Below are 13929 nucleotides of genomic sequence, written 5' to 3'. Positions count from 1 at the left end.
GCAGACAGAACCACAGCAAACCCGGCCACAGCGTGGTGGAGACCTGGTCTGGGAGCCCGACTCCCCTCTACGCCCACAACCACAAGCTCACGGCCGTGGAGCAAGGGAGGAGCTTCCCGCTTGGTGAGAGAGCAGTGGCCCAGAGTGGGGGGCACTGGCTGGCGGGTCCTGGGGGGAATTCTGAGAGTGGTCCACATGGGGCCTGGGCCTCCCATGGGGACCGAGCCTGGGAGGGCTGGGGGCAGGTCTCAGCCCTGGGGCAGGACCGGGAGCTCCCCCCACCTTAGGCCTGGCCCTGCCCCCCTCCCATCAGCATCTCTGTTCCTCTCTCCCAGTCACCTCAGACTCCAAGGAGGAGGGCCTGGAAGCCCAGATCAGCAGGTTGGCGGGGCTGATAGGACGGCTGGAGAGCAAGGTGAGCCCGCTGAGCCCTCGCCTCTGTCCCTGCATCCACCCTCCGCCCTCCCAGCCCCCAGGGAGTGCAGTGAGGCCAGAGCTCAAGACAGAAGTCGGGAAGCCTTGGAAAGGACATTCCCCACGTGGAGCGCGGACTAAGGGTAGGCGCCGGGCACGTGTCCATCGTATGGGACCGGAGGAGAGAAGCAGCTGTGGAGGGCGGGCGGGCAGCCAGAAGGGGCGTCTCAAGGAGCAGAAAGTAGTCGGCAGGGTCACGGGCAGCAAGGGGACAGAGCTTCAAGGAGGCGTTAAGGCGGCCGCGTGGTCTGGGCAGGTGGTAGCCTAGACCCAGCAAGGTGGTGGGTGGGGGATGGTGACGTCCCAGGAGAGATTAGAATGACCGGCAGCGTGAAGTCTTTTAAATGTGACATGACACATCCACAAGTGATGGAAAGTGGCACGGCCTTTATGGAATCCTGTTTTCGGAGAACATTTCATGGCTCGGTAGGCACTCGGGATACGATTGTGTTAGCTTTGCAGGGCTGCCAGAACTGGGGCTTAAACCCCGGCATTTATTCTCTCACAGATCAAGGCTAGAAATCTGAAATCAGGATGTTGGCGGGGCTGGTTTCTTCTGAGGCCTCTCTTGTTGGCGTGTAGACGGCCGTCTTCTCCCTGCGTCTGTGTGTGTCTGTGTCCTGATCTCTTCTTATAAGGACACCAGTCATATTGGATCAGAGCCCACCCATGTGACCTTATTCTAACATAATCACCTATTCAAAGGTCCTGTCTCCAAATATAGTCACGTTTTGCAGTACTGGGGATTGGGACTTCAACATACGAATTTTGGGGGAACACAGTTCAGCCCATAACGATGACCATTCATTGGAAGAAAGAAAATAATTTGCCGTAAGGTTTACCAACAGGCTCCAGTATCAGACTGCCTGTATTTGAATCCTGGCTATACCACTTAACAGCTGTGTGACCTTGGGCCAGTGACTTACCCTCTCTGAGCCTCAGAGTCCTCCTCTAACCACAGAGAAAATAATCAGAATGGCACCTCTCACAGGGTCATTGTGAGGATTAAATAAAATGATGTCTTAATGGCTTAGCACAGAGCCTGCTGCACAGTTAGCCTTTAATATTAGCAATGTTATTTAGTAGTTATTATTAGACATTCTGATGCCAGAACCTATACACAATCCATACCTGTATATCAACGTCAACCAAGATGGCAGGCATCTCCAGGCTGTAGGGTTGCAGTGGCAAGTTTACATTTTTCCTACTTCTCTGAATTTTGTAATATCTTTTGCAAAAGGGCAAAAGAAAAATAGTGCTTTGATGGGTTTGTGGGTTAGTTCTGAGGGATTCGTGAGGGCAGTGGGTGGGGCTCCCCAGGAGGAGGTGAGGCCGAGACTTGGAGAGGAGTCCGAGGGAGGAGGCGGCCATCCCACTTGCAGGTCTGAGGCTGGGGTGGGATCCCCCCGGTGGGATCCCCCGCTCCCCCGCCCCCCCGCTAAAGCCGGCTGCTGGGTGGGAGCGGTGGGAAAGGCTCGGCGGCGACCCTGAGGCCCGGTTGTCATAACAACTCTGCGGGCGCCCCCAGGGGGAGGCTCTTTGAAGCTTATTTTTAGCGCCCTAGTCGCCTTAACAACCGGCTGGCTGGAAACCAAGGAGCACCTGGGCGTCCTGGAGACGGGGCGGGACCCTCTTCCCGGCCTCTGATTGGCCCGAGCTGCGAGCAGGGGCCAATCCGGGACCTGCTCTGGGCCCCGCCCTCCGAGGGCCAACCTGAGCGCTCCTAGCTGTGCCTGGGCTCCTGGAACGCTGGGACGGCGAGGCAGGGAGAGGGGGCGGGGGGCGCAGACGTGGGTGCCGCCGCCCCTCCCCCACCTCCCCTCATCTTTACCTCATCCTCACTGCCGCGGGGCCCAGCTGGCCAGGAGAAACCTAGGGAACCAGTTGTAGCCCCTGCTCTCCAGGGGCCCACCTACACGGTTTTAAAACCATGGAAAGAGACTTGCCCTGCCAGGCAGACCTTGGCCACCTACAAACGCCTACATGCACACCCTATGTCCCCGGAAAGTCAGTACCCTCTCTGGGACCGGCTGTGTAATTTATGGGGCCCTTTGCTCCAACATTATTAAGAATGTCCAGGTGGTGACTGTCTGTGCAGGTCATGGCCGCTCTGTTTTCCTTAACAGCCAGCTCACGCACCTCACTCCCGTGCTTCTGTAGAGAAGAAAGAGCTGGGTGCGGGACTGCGCCAGGGACACGGGCTGTCCTCGTGGGGGAGGGGCAGGGATGGGCACAGAGGTGGCCTTTATTGGGGTGCCTAGCGGGCCTAGCCCCCAGGGTCGGCGGAAGGCCAGCGAGCACAGACCACCTCCCTCAGGCCGTTATGGCCATGAGGCGCCAGGGGCCGTGACTGGGGGCGACGTGTAAGTCGTGGGGGAACCTGTTGCCAGCAAGGCTGTCGCTGTGACAAAACCCCAGCGTCCTGGGTTCAGCACAGTGGAGCCTCCTCCGTGTTCTCTGCAGTTGGCATGCTTGGCCTCTGTGGCTCCAGTGCCCCCTAGATGCCACGGCCAGAAGGGATCTGTGCCACTTCCTGTGGTTGGCCTTCCAGCCTGGCTTCCCGGCTCCTCTCTTGAGCCAGCACTGTGCCTGGAGGGTGGGCTGAGCCCTGCCCAGAGAGGCCTGGCCCTGGGAGCTCCCACCCGCTCAGGGACTCCAGAGTCTCTGGAACCGTGGGGTGGAGGGGCTGGAGCTCTTCGGTGGCCCTGGGTGCTCGGGTGTCACTGTGGTGGTCCTGGACGCCTCCCTAGCAGAGGCGGCCTCTGTCTCCGGCATCTCTTCGCACTTTGTTGTTGCAGACCCTTTGGTTTGACCTCCAGCAGCATCTCTCGGATGAAGAAGGCACCAACATGGTGAGGACCCCTCTCCTGTGGCCCCATCTCTGCCTGAGCCAGGCCTCAAGATGCAGGTGGCTCAGTGTCCCTGACACCTCCACCCTGGGACCACCCCAAGGGGGGATGCAGCCCCAGCACTTGGCCACCCTCCCCTCCCAGGAGCGTTCTTAGAGGCTCCAGGAGTGTTCTCAGAGGCTCCAGGGCTGTGATCAGTTGGGCCTGGAGCGACGGGATCAGCAGGACAGTGACGTCAAAATGCTGATTGAATCAGAAACAATTTTGCTGGTCACTCATTTTGTTGTCCTGGACCCGAAGCCTTGCAGGCAGCTCCCAGTCTCTCTAGAGCCTCTTTAAACGTCCCTGTTTTTTCAGCACTTGTGGGACTACTTCCTGCCTTTGGCTTCTTAAGCTTAGCTCACTTTTCACCATTTTCCACGTGTAAGAATGAAAAGTGTGTGTGCGGCGGGGGGGCAGGGGCAGTGGGTCGGTTTTATTCTGAAGAAGTTGTCCTGTCCTGGGGATGTGGGCTCCTGGGCTGGGCGGGGTCCCGGGGGGAGCCCGCAGGGTGGCTCACTGGTCCTGTGGCCCTGGAGCGTCTGCAGCTGGTCCGGCAGGAGATGGCCGTGTGCCCTGAGCAGCTGGCCGAGTTCCTGGACTCCCTGCGTCAGTACCTGAGGGGCACCGCCGGAGCCAGGAACTGCTTCCAGTGAGTAAGCCGCGGGGCGGGGCGGTGGCCGGGAGCTCTGCCGGGGGTGGAGGCACAGGGCAGGACCGGCCTCAGCCCTGAGAACACACCGGACCCCAGGGAAGCCCCCTAGCGGGGTGGTTACAAGAGCTGGGTTCAGGTCCTAGCTCGGGCTCTTCCTTGCTGCACAAACGTGCCAAGTGACTTCATCTCGCGGACCTCAGCTTACTCATCTGCAAAGTGGGACCAGTGACCGGACCCGGTCCCTGGTGGGGTTGGAGGCGTCAGTGGAATAATGACCGTGGAGGGTACAGGCCAGTGCCTGGCAGGCACCCAGCCCCCACTCAGCGGTAGCTGCCACGGTTGCTGCTGTGGCTGCCCCTCGGGGGCCTCACCCTCTGGTCCCTGCTGCCAAGGCCTGCATCCTTGCTGGGGGTGGTCCCAGAGGGCTGTTGGCACAAGCTGCCGGGCTCTGTCTCCCATCTGTGGCCCACCCGTCGGTGCCCAGCGGACAGCAGCTGCAGGCTCTGTGCCTGTTCCGTGCCTCGAGTCTCTCCCTCCCCGGTGGCTTTTTTCCTACCGCAAGAGCACATGTGCCCCCACCTGCTTCCCGGTACAGCAGGTGGGCCGGGCCTGGGGGGCAGCGTGACTCAGGCTGCTGTTCTTGCTGCACGTTAATTCTAGGTGGCGGGGAGGGCAGGTGAAGAAAGATGATGCCGGTTGGCGGCGGGCGCTGTGCAGGCCAGCGAACGGGGGGCTTTGCGGAGGGGCTGCATGTGTGCTGAGGCTGAGTGATGAGCAGCCCGCCCCCCAACAGAATGTGAGGCCCGGCACAGGCTGGTGCCCAGACCTGGCGTGGCAGTGAGGGAGCTGCGTTTGAGAAAAAGCAAGCAGCTGGTGTCGCTCGACAGAGTGACCCAGGGGCGGGTGGGTCAGATCGCCAGGGAGGCAGGCTGGCCCTGCTCGTTCCGGGGCCCAGGGACCACGGGGGAGAGAGGCTTAGGCAGGAGGGAGACTCGGTCTTGCCTCCCTTGTGTAAGAAGGGGTGGCAACAGGCATGCACCTGGCGGCCAGCGAGAGCCCCTGCGGTCAGCCCGAGAGGCGCTGGCCTTGGCACGATGTGGCAGAGCTTGGATCCCAGCTGGGGCTGCCTGGACTTGACTGTGGCCGGGGTGGGGTACGGGGCTGTAGAAAGAGGAGGCCAGGCGGAGTCTGAGATGCTTCAGCTTCAGGAACTTGATGGAGGACGGGGCCCCAGGCTGAGCTGGAGAAGCCGCGGAAGGTCAGGTGCGTGGGTGCGGGGAGTCGCACGGGCCTTTCGGGCCATGTTAAATTCCAGATGCCGTTCGAGGTGCTGATGTACAAGTGGGGAGATCCGCGGAGTGACGGGCATGCAGGTGTCACCCGGAGCCCCGGGAGCTGTGTGCTCATCCTGGGAGAAGGTGTGGAAGAAGGGGGCCGGGAGGAGGCAGCACGCAGTAGGGCGTCCTCCCTGAGCCCCAAACCTGGAATTGCCTGTAATAATGCAGCAGCTGCCACCAGGACAGGATTCTCCTCTGAGGGATGCTTGGGGGTTCTGTGCTACTGAGCGTGTGGGGAAAGAAGGAACCGGGAGGGTGGCCGAGGGGGTCGTCTCGTGCCCTCCCTGGGAGGCCTCCCGCTCCCGCTCCCGTTGTCAGAGGCGCCCCCCCGCCCCCCGGCTCAGTCGTATTTGCAATGGGTGAGGACGCTGCTGTGCACACAGGGCCGGCAGCTCGGGGACGTGGGCCACGTCTGACTCTACCTTGAAGGAGTAAATGAAAGAATGATTATGAAGGACAGCGTGGCAGGGGAAGATGCTTTTAGTTTTAAAAGGGGTTTTTCAATGACTAGAACGCCTTTTTCAAAAAGATGTTTCACCGTCATTCATTCAACAGCCGTGCTGGCCCCGGTACCGGGCCAGGTCTTGTTCTAGAGGGTAGAGAGGTGCACGCAGCTGATCAGACTAGGTGGCTGGTCCTGGAGAGTGCCGGGGGCCTGATCAGAAAGGGAGCGTGTGACTGAGAGCAGCTTCTGCCAGCCTCACGTTTCCGGGGTCTTCGGGCAGCCCGGAGCCTGGCTCAGGGGACGCCCTGGCTGGGCACCGTGTGGCCCCGTGTGCACCCCAGCAGGCAGGCCGGCAGCCCCGGGCGTCCACTGAGTCCGGTCTCTCCTCTTGCAGCATCGCTGCCGTGAGGCTGGCGGACGGCGTCACCTTCGTGGTCTACGAGTTCTGGGAGACGGAAGAGGAGTGGAAGATGTAGGCCTGGCCCTGCACCTTCTCTAGTCTCAGCCCTCGGCCGGGGCTTAGGTGGTGGGACGTGGGGGGGACCTGCCCCCTGTCCAGGCCCTTCCTTGTCCCAGAGGCTTCTTGGAGGGGAGGGTGATGAGTGGGGGTTCCACGGGCTCCACCACTCAGAAGGCTGGGCCTCGGGCCCCTCGGAGGGGGCGTTTCTCAGGCTGGAGCTTGATCCCCTCAGCGTGCTCTGCTGGGCCCTGAGTCTGGGCTCCTGACCAGCCCTGGGAGCAGAGGCCCGAGGTGCTCCTGTTTCAAAACTGCTGCCCAAGGCTAAAAATCCAGAAAGTTCTCTCAGTGAAGGTTGCTCACGGGGAGGCAAGAGCCAGGCCGTGCCCCCGGGCGCTCTACCGCGGCCCTACCTTCCCCCCATGGCTCTGAGCCCCGGGCTCGGCTGACTGGTGTGTGGCCCGCCAGCCCCGAGCGCTCACGGGCGGCCCCCTGGGTTGCAGGCACCTGCAGAGCCCCGTGTGCAAGGCCTTCCGGCACGTCAAGGTGGACACGCTGAGCCAGCCCGAGGCCCTCTCCCGGATCTCCGTGCCAGGTAGCCGGGAGGAGGGCCTGGACCAGCTACAGCGGGAGCGGGGACGCCACTCTGTTCTGTTCCCTTAGCTGCCAGGAACTGCAGTCCACCCGGGAGTGCTCCACCAGAGGGGGTCCTAGACAAGGCAGGGCCGCCGGGGCCCTCAGCCCGGCAGGGGGCAGGCCTCGCTGCGGGACACCCCCGTGGTCCCAGCCAGACTGCCACTTCCTCCCTGGGCATGTGATCTGCCCCCAGGACCAGCACCTCTGTGCCCTTCGGAGGGCCCGGCCCCCTCTGCCCGCCTGGCACACAGGAGAAGCGCCAGCCTGCAGGCCTTGCTCTCTGGCCCTGAGGGGAGAGGGGGCCCGCTGCAGCCTCCGCCCCCTGACGCGTCTCCCTCCCTCCTCTCCAGCTGCCTGGTGCACCCTGGGGCGCGCCTGAGCCCCTGCGCAGGAGCCTGCAGCCTCTGCTGAAGGACGTCCACTCTCTTCTAGAAACTGTGGTATACGAGCTGTCTTTTCAATATACTGCCCGATAAGAAGGTCTTTTCCTGCTGTTTGAAGTGAAGGCCCTGCCCCGGCACCGCCCCCCCCCATTTCCCCCCCCCCACCCCGCTGTGGACAGAGAAGCATCGGCGCCACTGGGCCCTGTTCAAGCCAGGGGACGGCCCCCAGCGAATGGCCACACCTGACCAGTCCCCACGGCCGGGCTCGCCCCTCGCTTCTCTCACCTCCTGGGTGCCACTCCTCCACCTGGTAAGACCCTGTAGTGCCCCCCAGGCAGCAGTAGACCCCCCCCGTAGCCAGTGCCCTGCTAGGCAAACAGCCGCCCGGGACAGGCACCAAATAAACTAGCTTTGGGGACGGCTGCGTGTTTGTTTTCTAGTTGATGACAGCTGGCGAGTGAAGCTGTCAGCGTGCTCGGGGCCCCTTCTTAGCCCTGAAACCTGAGCCCGGTCACCTCAGCTTTCTTATCTGTCAAGTGGAAGTGATGACTCTGAGGTATGTATCTTGACAAAGTTCACGCCTATTGCAAAGTTCGGGGGTCCTCGAGACCCGCCCCCACCCCCCGCCCGGGCTCGGAAATTCACTAGGACTCTCAGAACCCAGCCAAGCCATTCTACTCGTGGTTACGGATTAGGGCACCAAAAGCATACCGACTGAACTCAGCATGGCAGAGGGTCCCAGAGAGACCAAGCTTAGGGGTGTCCCTTCCCAGTGACACGTGCAGACAGCACCTGGGTCTCCCAGAGCTGCCCTGTGACATTCATTACACATAGGGAACTGCCACCCAGGGAAGCTCACCTTAGCCTCCAGCCCCTGTGGAGATCAAGCTGATCCCAAGTGGCCCCAGGTAAACAAAGATACACGTGTCAGGACTTTCCAAGGTCCTAGAGGTTCATCACCTCCTAAGAGCCGAGGGCAAAAGCCAGACCTCCCTGGACACAGTCACTCCTTGAGACTGCACACCCATAAAGGTACTGTTCCAAGACAGAAGACCCTAGACTTAAAGGTTCTTTCAAGTCCGATGCTGGAACCTCTGTAACTGCCTATTTCCCTGGACGTGTTGCAGGAGAGACATAATACACAAAAGTTTCAAGGGACAAGAAGAGAGACATGCCTCCCTTTCCTAAAGCAGGAATGGAAAGGACGGCAGGTAGGGAGGCAGCGGCCAGGGGCTGCCGAGAGCTGGGGAGCCGGGGAAGGAGGAGAGAGAAAGGGCCTGGAACTGGGCCACCGTGCCCAGTGAAATCAGAAATCATGGGGGCTTGTTGGAAGCATAAAATGCAGACTCACATCCCAGCTGAACATACATCCCAACTGAACATCTGGCTGTCCTTACACTCGGCCTCTCACAGCCCCTGTTTTCTTATCTGTGAAGTGGGGAGAAGACCCCTCCTTTGAAGATTAGGAACTGCCTGGCTCACGAGAAGGCCACTGCAGGAGGTCCTGCTGGCAGCGTCACCTCACCCCACCCTGGCGCTGCTACCGTTCCAGGCAGCTCAGCTGTTTTAAAAATAATAATCTCAGGGGGTGGAGGCTCTTGGAAGCGCAACTGAGGAAGCCCGCCCTCTGGGCCCGTGACCCTCTGCCCCAGCTCTCCCCTCTTGTAGGCTTGGCGCTGACTGCACCCACGAGCACTTAGCGCCTCCTCAGATGCCGAGTGGGTGGAACAGGCTCTGAAGAGAACAAACATCAACCCTAAAAGGGCTAAGAGCCTCCACTTACCTTACACTCCAGTGCGAGGCACTTGGCAGGCGCCGTCGCTGCTTCCTGTGTCATCCTGGGATCCGCAGGTAGGGAAACCGAGACACACAGAAAGGCAGGCAGCTCACCAGAGGTCACACACAAGTGGCACTGCTTCATCCAAACCCAGAGCAGCTGCCTGCCCCCAATGCTGTGCTCTAACCACCTCGCACAGAGCAGGGGAACAGCTCCGGCTTAAGACGGTCCGGTCCCAGTCAGGTTCCCCCAACAGTTAGAAGATGGAATTACCACGTGACCGAGAAATTCCCCTCCTGGGTATATACTAGGCCCAAAAGAATGGAGGCATTTAAGCAAGCAAGCACTTGTGCCCGTACGTTCACAGCAGCTTATTCACAAGAGCCAGAAGGTAGAAACATCACAAATGCCCATTCGTCAGTGGACGAATGGACAGACCCAGGTCTATCCATGTGCTGGACCATGCTTCAGCCATAAAAAGCAATGAAGTCCTGAGCCAGGCCGCAACCTGGGCGACCCTTACAAACCCTATGCTGAGTGCAAGAAGCCGTCACAGAAGGCCACATGTGTACGATCCCATGCATACGACACGTCTGGAAGAGTTAAATCTATACAAACGGAAAGTAGAGTAGGGGTTGCTGGGGGACTTACTGCCAAGGAAGGCGTTTGGGAAGCGATGGAAGAGGTGCTTGTGTGACTGCGGAGGTACCCAACGCCCCTGCAGCGTGCACTTCAAAATGGTTAATTTTATGTTACGTGAACCCGACGCCCCTACAGCGTGCACTTCAAAATGGTTAATTTTATGTTACGTGAACCTCATTTTTAAAGAAATCACAACTCACCTGCTCAAACAGATGTTCAGCATCTGTGTTCCTCGCCGTGTCCCGTTCAAAACCCAAGCCTTCCACGGGAGGCATGTGGCCGCCGTCCTGCGTGTGTCCCGTTCAAAACCCAAGCCTTCCACGGGAGGCATGTGGCCGCCGTCCTGCGTGTGTCCCGTTCAAAACCCAAGCCTTCCACGGGAGGCATGTGGCCGCCGTCCTGCGTGTAGCGTGCACTTCAAAATGGTTAATGTGATGTTACGTGAACCCGACGCCCCTGCAGCGTGCACTTCAAAATGGTTAATTTTATGTTACGTGAACCCGACGCCCCTACAGCGTGCACTTCAAAATGGTTAATTTTATGTTACGTGAACCTCATTTTTAAAGAAATCACAACTCACCTGCTCAAACAGATGTTCACCATCTGTGTTCCTCGCCGTGTCCCGTTCAAAACCCAAGCCTTCCACGGGAGGCATGTGGCCGCCGTCCTGCGTGTGTCCCGTTCAAAACCCAAGCCTTCCACGGGAGGCATGTGGCCGCCGTCCTGCGTGCGACACACGCAAGCCCTCAGGTGCTGGGCTACTGTCCCTGTGCATCACCTAGGGGCACCTAGAGCCACTGGAAGGGCGCTTCCCCAGGACACTCGGACCCCCTGTAGCCCGTGCTGCTCAAAGCAGGAGAACGAGTCACCTCGACTGCAGAACGTTACTGGGCCACATTCACAGCTGTCACTTGAGACAGGAGGGTCTCTGCACTCAAGCACACATGTCACCACTGACCGGGATCCTGGGACAGGCCAGGCTCTGGGGGTCCATCTCAGCTCATCCCCGTGGCTATGCTGGGAGGGAGGGGCTGCCCTCAGTGTCGTTTTAGAGGAGAACCAAGAGGCTGGAAACCAAGGGCCGGAGGAGGTGCTGACCAGGTCCCAGGAAGGACACCGAGGCTAACAGTAGCACTCACGGAGGTTTTCCTGGGTCGGCAACCTGAGGACAAGGGCTGTTAAGAGCAGGGAGGGGGCCTAGCCAAGGTGACAGAGCCGGTAAATGGCAGGCAGAGTCAGCTCAGATGTTCCAGACCCAGAGCCCATGCTCAGAGCCCTGCGCTACCACCCTGATCTCAAGCACGCCACTTGAGCCCCTCTGTCCTCCAGCTGCTATCCCGAACCAGGGGGAGGCGCTCGGTGCTGGGAGCAGGTCAGTCCAGGAGATGATCATACCTGCCTCATGAGCTCAGACAGCAGAGGGCGGCATCCCAGACTGCCTTTCTTTGCATCACATCCTTGCGTGATCATGGCTGATCTGAGCCTCAGTCCTCTGAGAATCCCGTCTACCTGTCAGAGAGATGGAAACGATCGTATCCAGGGGTGATACCTGTCACCCCTGCAAGAGCCCCACCCTCATCTCTTAGCATCAGTGCCAGGCCACCACCTCCCTGATGTGCTTCCGGCTTTGGCGTAAGCCCTATGGTTCTCGTATTTCCCTTTTTCCCTCAGCTGCCAGGAAGCTCAGTGTTCACCTCCTAATACTCCCAACCTAGCTTTTCTGGAAAGAAAACTACCATTGCTTAGGTCCCCCACCAGCTGCTGTAGGTACATGATCACCTTCACTTCTCGCACGGTAAGCCCACATTGCCTCATTCGCAATAAGGCTGCTCTGTCTTGCTGGTGGGGAAATTGATTCTTAGAGGAGGTTCATGAACTTTCCACATCTTGAGAAAGCAAATGGCAGACAGTATTCACAACCAGTAATCCCACTCCAAAGCCACTCCATACACTGCCTCTCTTTTTGGCACGACCCTTACCCGCCATGCTTTGTTCTTACCTAGGACCCTCCATGAAGGGTCCTATCACTGCCCAGCCTTCCTGGGCAGCAGCACAGCGCCAAGCACACAGGGTGTAGATGATACGTCTCTGACCATCCAAACCCACTGCCAGCTCTGGGGTGACAAATGCTCCAGGAAGTCCATTCTCCCAGCACATGTGCCGGTTCTGAGGCCCTCGCCCAGGAGGACGCCGTGGCTACTGCAGGGTGTGGCAGGTCGTGGTGGGGCTGGTCAGAGAGCACTTGGAGAAGGGTCCTGTGTCCCCCTCACTGGGTCAGAGTCTGCCAACAGCCAGGGCACTGGGGGGCAGGGGCCCCATCCCCGCCCCCTGGGTCAACTAGTTCCCACCCCCCTTGGCCACTCCTAGGAGTGGAAAGAAAATGGACGATGGAATTTAACCCAAAATCAGTCCCAACCCAACTCTGCACCTCACGGGACAGGCGGCCTTGAGTTTCCCAAGCCTCAGTTGCCTCACCTGGAAAATGGGCGAGTTTGAAAACATTACGCTAAGTCAAAGGAACCAGACACAAAAGGCCACGTATTGTATGCGTCCATTCATGTGGAATGTCCAGAACGGGCAAATCCCTGGAGACAGAAAGCGGATCCATGGTTACGGGGAACTGGAGAGAGGGAGGAATGGGGAGTCAAGGCTAACGGGTCCCGGGTTCCTTTGGGGGTGATAAACATGTACGGGAATTGGATATTGGTGATGGCTGCACCACTCTGTACATCTAATGCTCACCGAATTGTACACTTTAAAAGGGTGGACTACGTGGTATGTGAATTACATCTCAAAAAAACAATTTAATACAATTGGATAAACCGGAAAAAACCAGACTCTAACACGGTTCTCTCACCACCAGCCTCACACACACGTGACGCGAGACAACAAGGCCCAGCTGCTGCCTACCTGGAGGGAGGCGTCTAAAGGACGTCAGCCCGTGCAGGCTCTGGCACTGCTGGCTCCTGGCAGGTGTCCCAGGGCAGAGGAAGAGCCGCCTGAACCCAGCAACCTCCATCCAGGGGTTGCCGGGCCCCGGGCAGGGTCAGTGCCGGGAACAGCGACGCGGGAGCCCCTGGCCCCGTGCTCGTCTCCTCCCCGGCCGTGGGCAGATCTCTCCCCTCAGCCGCAGGCAGCCGCAGGCGTGGTTCCTCGCCCCGGGGCCGGGAGGGAACCATGGAGCAGACAGCGCACTTGGCCTCCGGGCTCTTCAGCTCCAGCCAGTGGAAGGGGTGGGGGGCTCTCCTCGGGTCCCCCCCACACTGGAGCGAGGCCAAGCACAGGCTGTGTGGCCAGCTCGGGGCACGCATCTCCTTGGGCACTCCCCCGTGCCGTGGCACCGCCACCCCCAAGGGATGCCGCCCCAAATGCCCTCTGGGCTCTCACCCACCGAGCAATGCCCTTGCCTCGTGTCTTTGATCCCAGCACCCGAAAGCAGGGCTCTCTGGGCCTCAGCACCTGCCTCCCAGTTATGGGTTTAACTTATTTTTCTGGGGGACACAGTTTAAGCCCTAACCTCTGCAAACTGTGAATGTGACCTTACTTGGAAATAGGATATTTGCAGATCCCAATTAAGTAATTAAGATGAAGTCATTCTGAATTAGGGTGAGCCCTAAAAGAGGGAAATTTAGACAGATACATAGGGAAGACGGCCACGTGCGGGAGGCGGCAGAAATTGAGGCACGCAGCCACGAGCCGAGGAGCACCAAGGACGGCCAGCAACCAGCAGAAGCTGGAAGAGGCAGGAGGGACCCCCCGCTAGAGCCTGCAGAGGGAGGGGGCCAGCCCAGCCCACACCTTGATCTCCGACTTGCAGCCTCCAGACTGAGAGAATGCACTGCTGTTGCTAGAAGCCCCCAGTCTGTGGTCATTTGCAGGGCGGGCCCAGGACACTAAGAAACTCCTCACCACTGCACCAGAAACCCTGGGAACCAGTAGAAGCCCAAATGAGCAGCCTGGGAAGGCAGAACGTATCAGTTTCTCCAGCACCTTTATGATGAAATAACATCGGTCTCACGGCTGGATGCAGGCAGCCGGACCAGGGCAGCCGTGGAGACCCCCATCCTGCTCGGGCGCGGGCCGCCCCTCAGAGCAGCTCCATGACAGCCGCCACCGTGCTCTGCCCGAAGATGAAGGTGCCGACGAGCACGGAGACCACCCCCCAGGCCTCCAGGAAGCACCTGCCAAGTCAACAAACACGTCAACACGCGCTTTTCTGGAGATCTGCACAGACG

General features: G+C 59.6%; 2 protein-coding genes across 2 annotated transcripts in view; one reads left to right on the top strand and one right to left on the bottom strand.

Moving 5' to 3' along the window:
* Positions 1-5: 5 nt before the first annotated feature.
* Positions 6-7453, top strand: LOC102991344 (N-terminal EF-hand calcium-binding protein 2; the record flags this gene model as incomplete). The annotated part of the gene is made up of 7 exons (XM_028485668.2): positions 6-123; positions 336-415; positions 3273-3326; positions 3902-4014; positions 6194-6271; positions 6760-6851; positions 7243-7453. Coding segments are annotated over 7 exons (564 nt in total), but the record flags the coding sequence as incomplete, so codon positions are not given.
* Positions 7454-11112: 3659 nt separating this feature from the next.
* Positions 11113-13929, bottom strand: part of SLC38A8 (solute carrier family 38 member 8) — a 34262-nt gene continuing 31445 nt past the window's right edge. The window contains exon 11 of the mRNA XM_024124986.3: positions 11113-13875. Within this exon, the coding sequence (XP_023980754.1) occupies positions 13782-13875 (94 nt within the window). The 3' untranslated portion in view covers positions 11113-13781. The remainder of the gene's footprint in view (positions 13876-13929) is intronic.

This window comes from Physeter macrocephalus, unplaced genomic scaffold (genome assembly GCF_002837175.3).
Source record: "Physeter macrocephalus isolate SW-GA unplaced genomic scaffold, ASM283717v5 random_719, whole genome shotgun sequence".
In the NCBI taxonomy this organism is placed as follows: Eukaryota; Metazoa; Chordata; class Mammalia; order Artiodactyla; family Physeteridae; genus Physeter; species Physeter macrocephalus.
The sequence above is the reverse complement of the archived record's forward strand: the minus strand, read 5'-3'. Positions and strand labels throughout refer to the sequence as shown.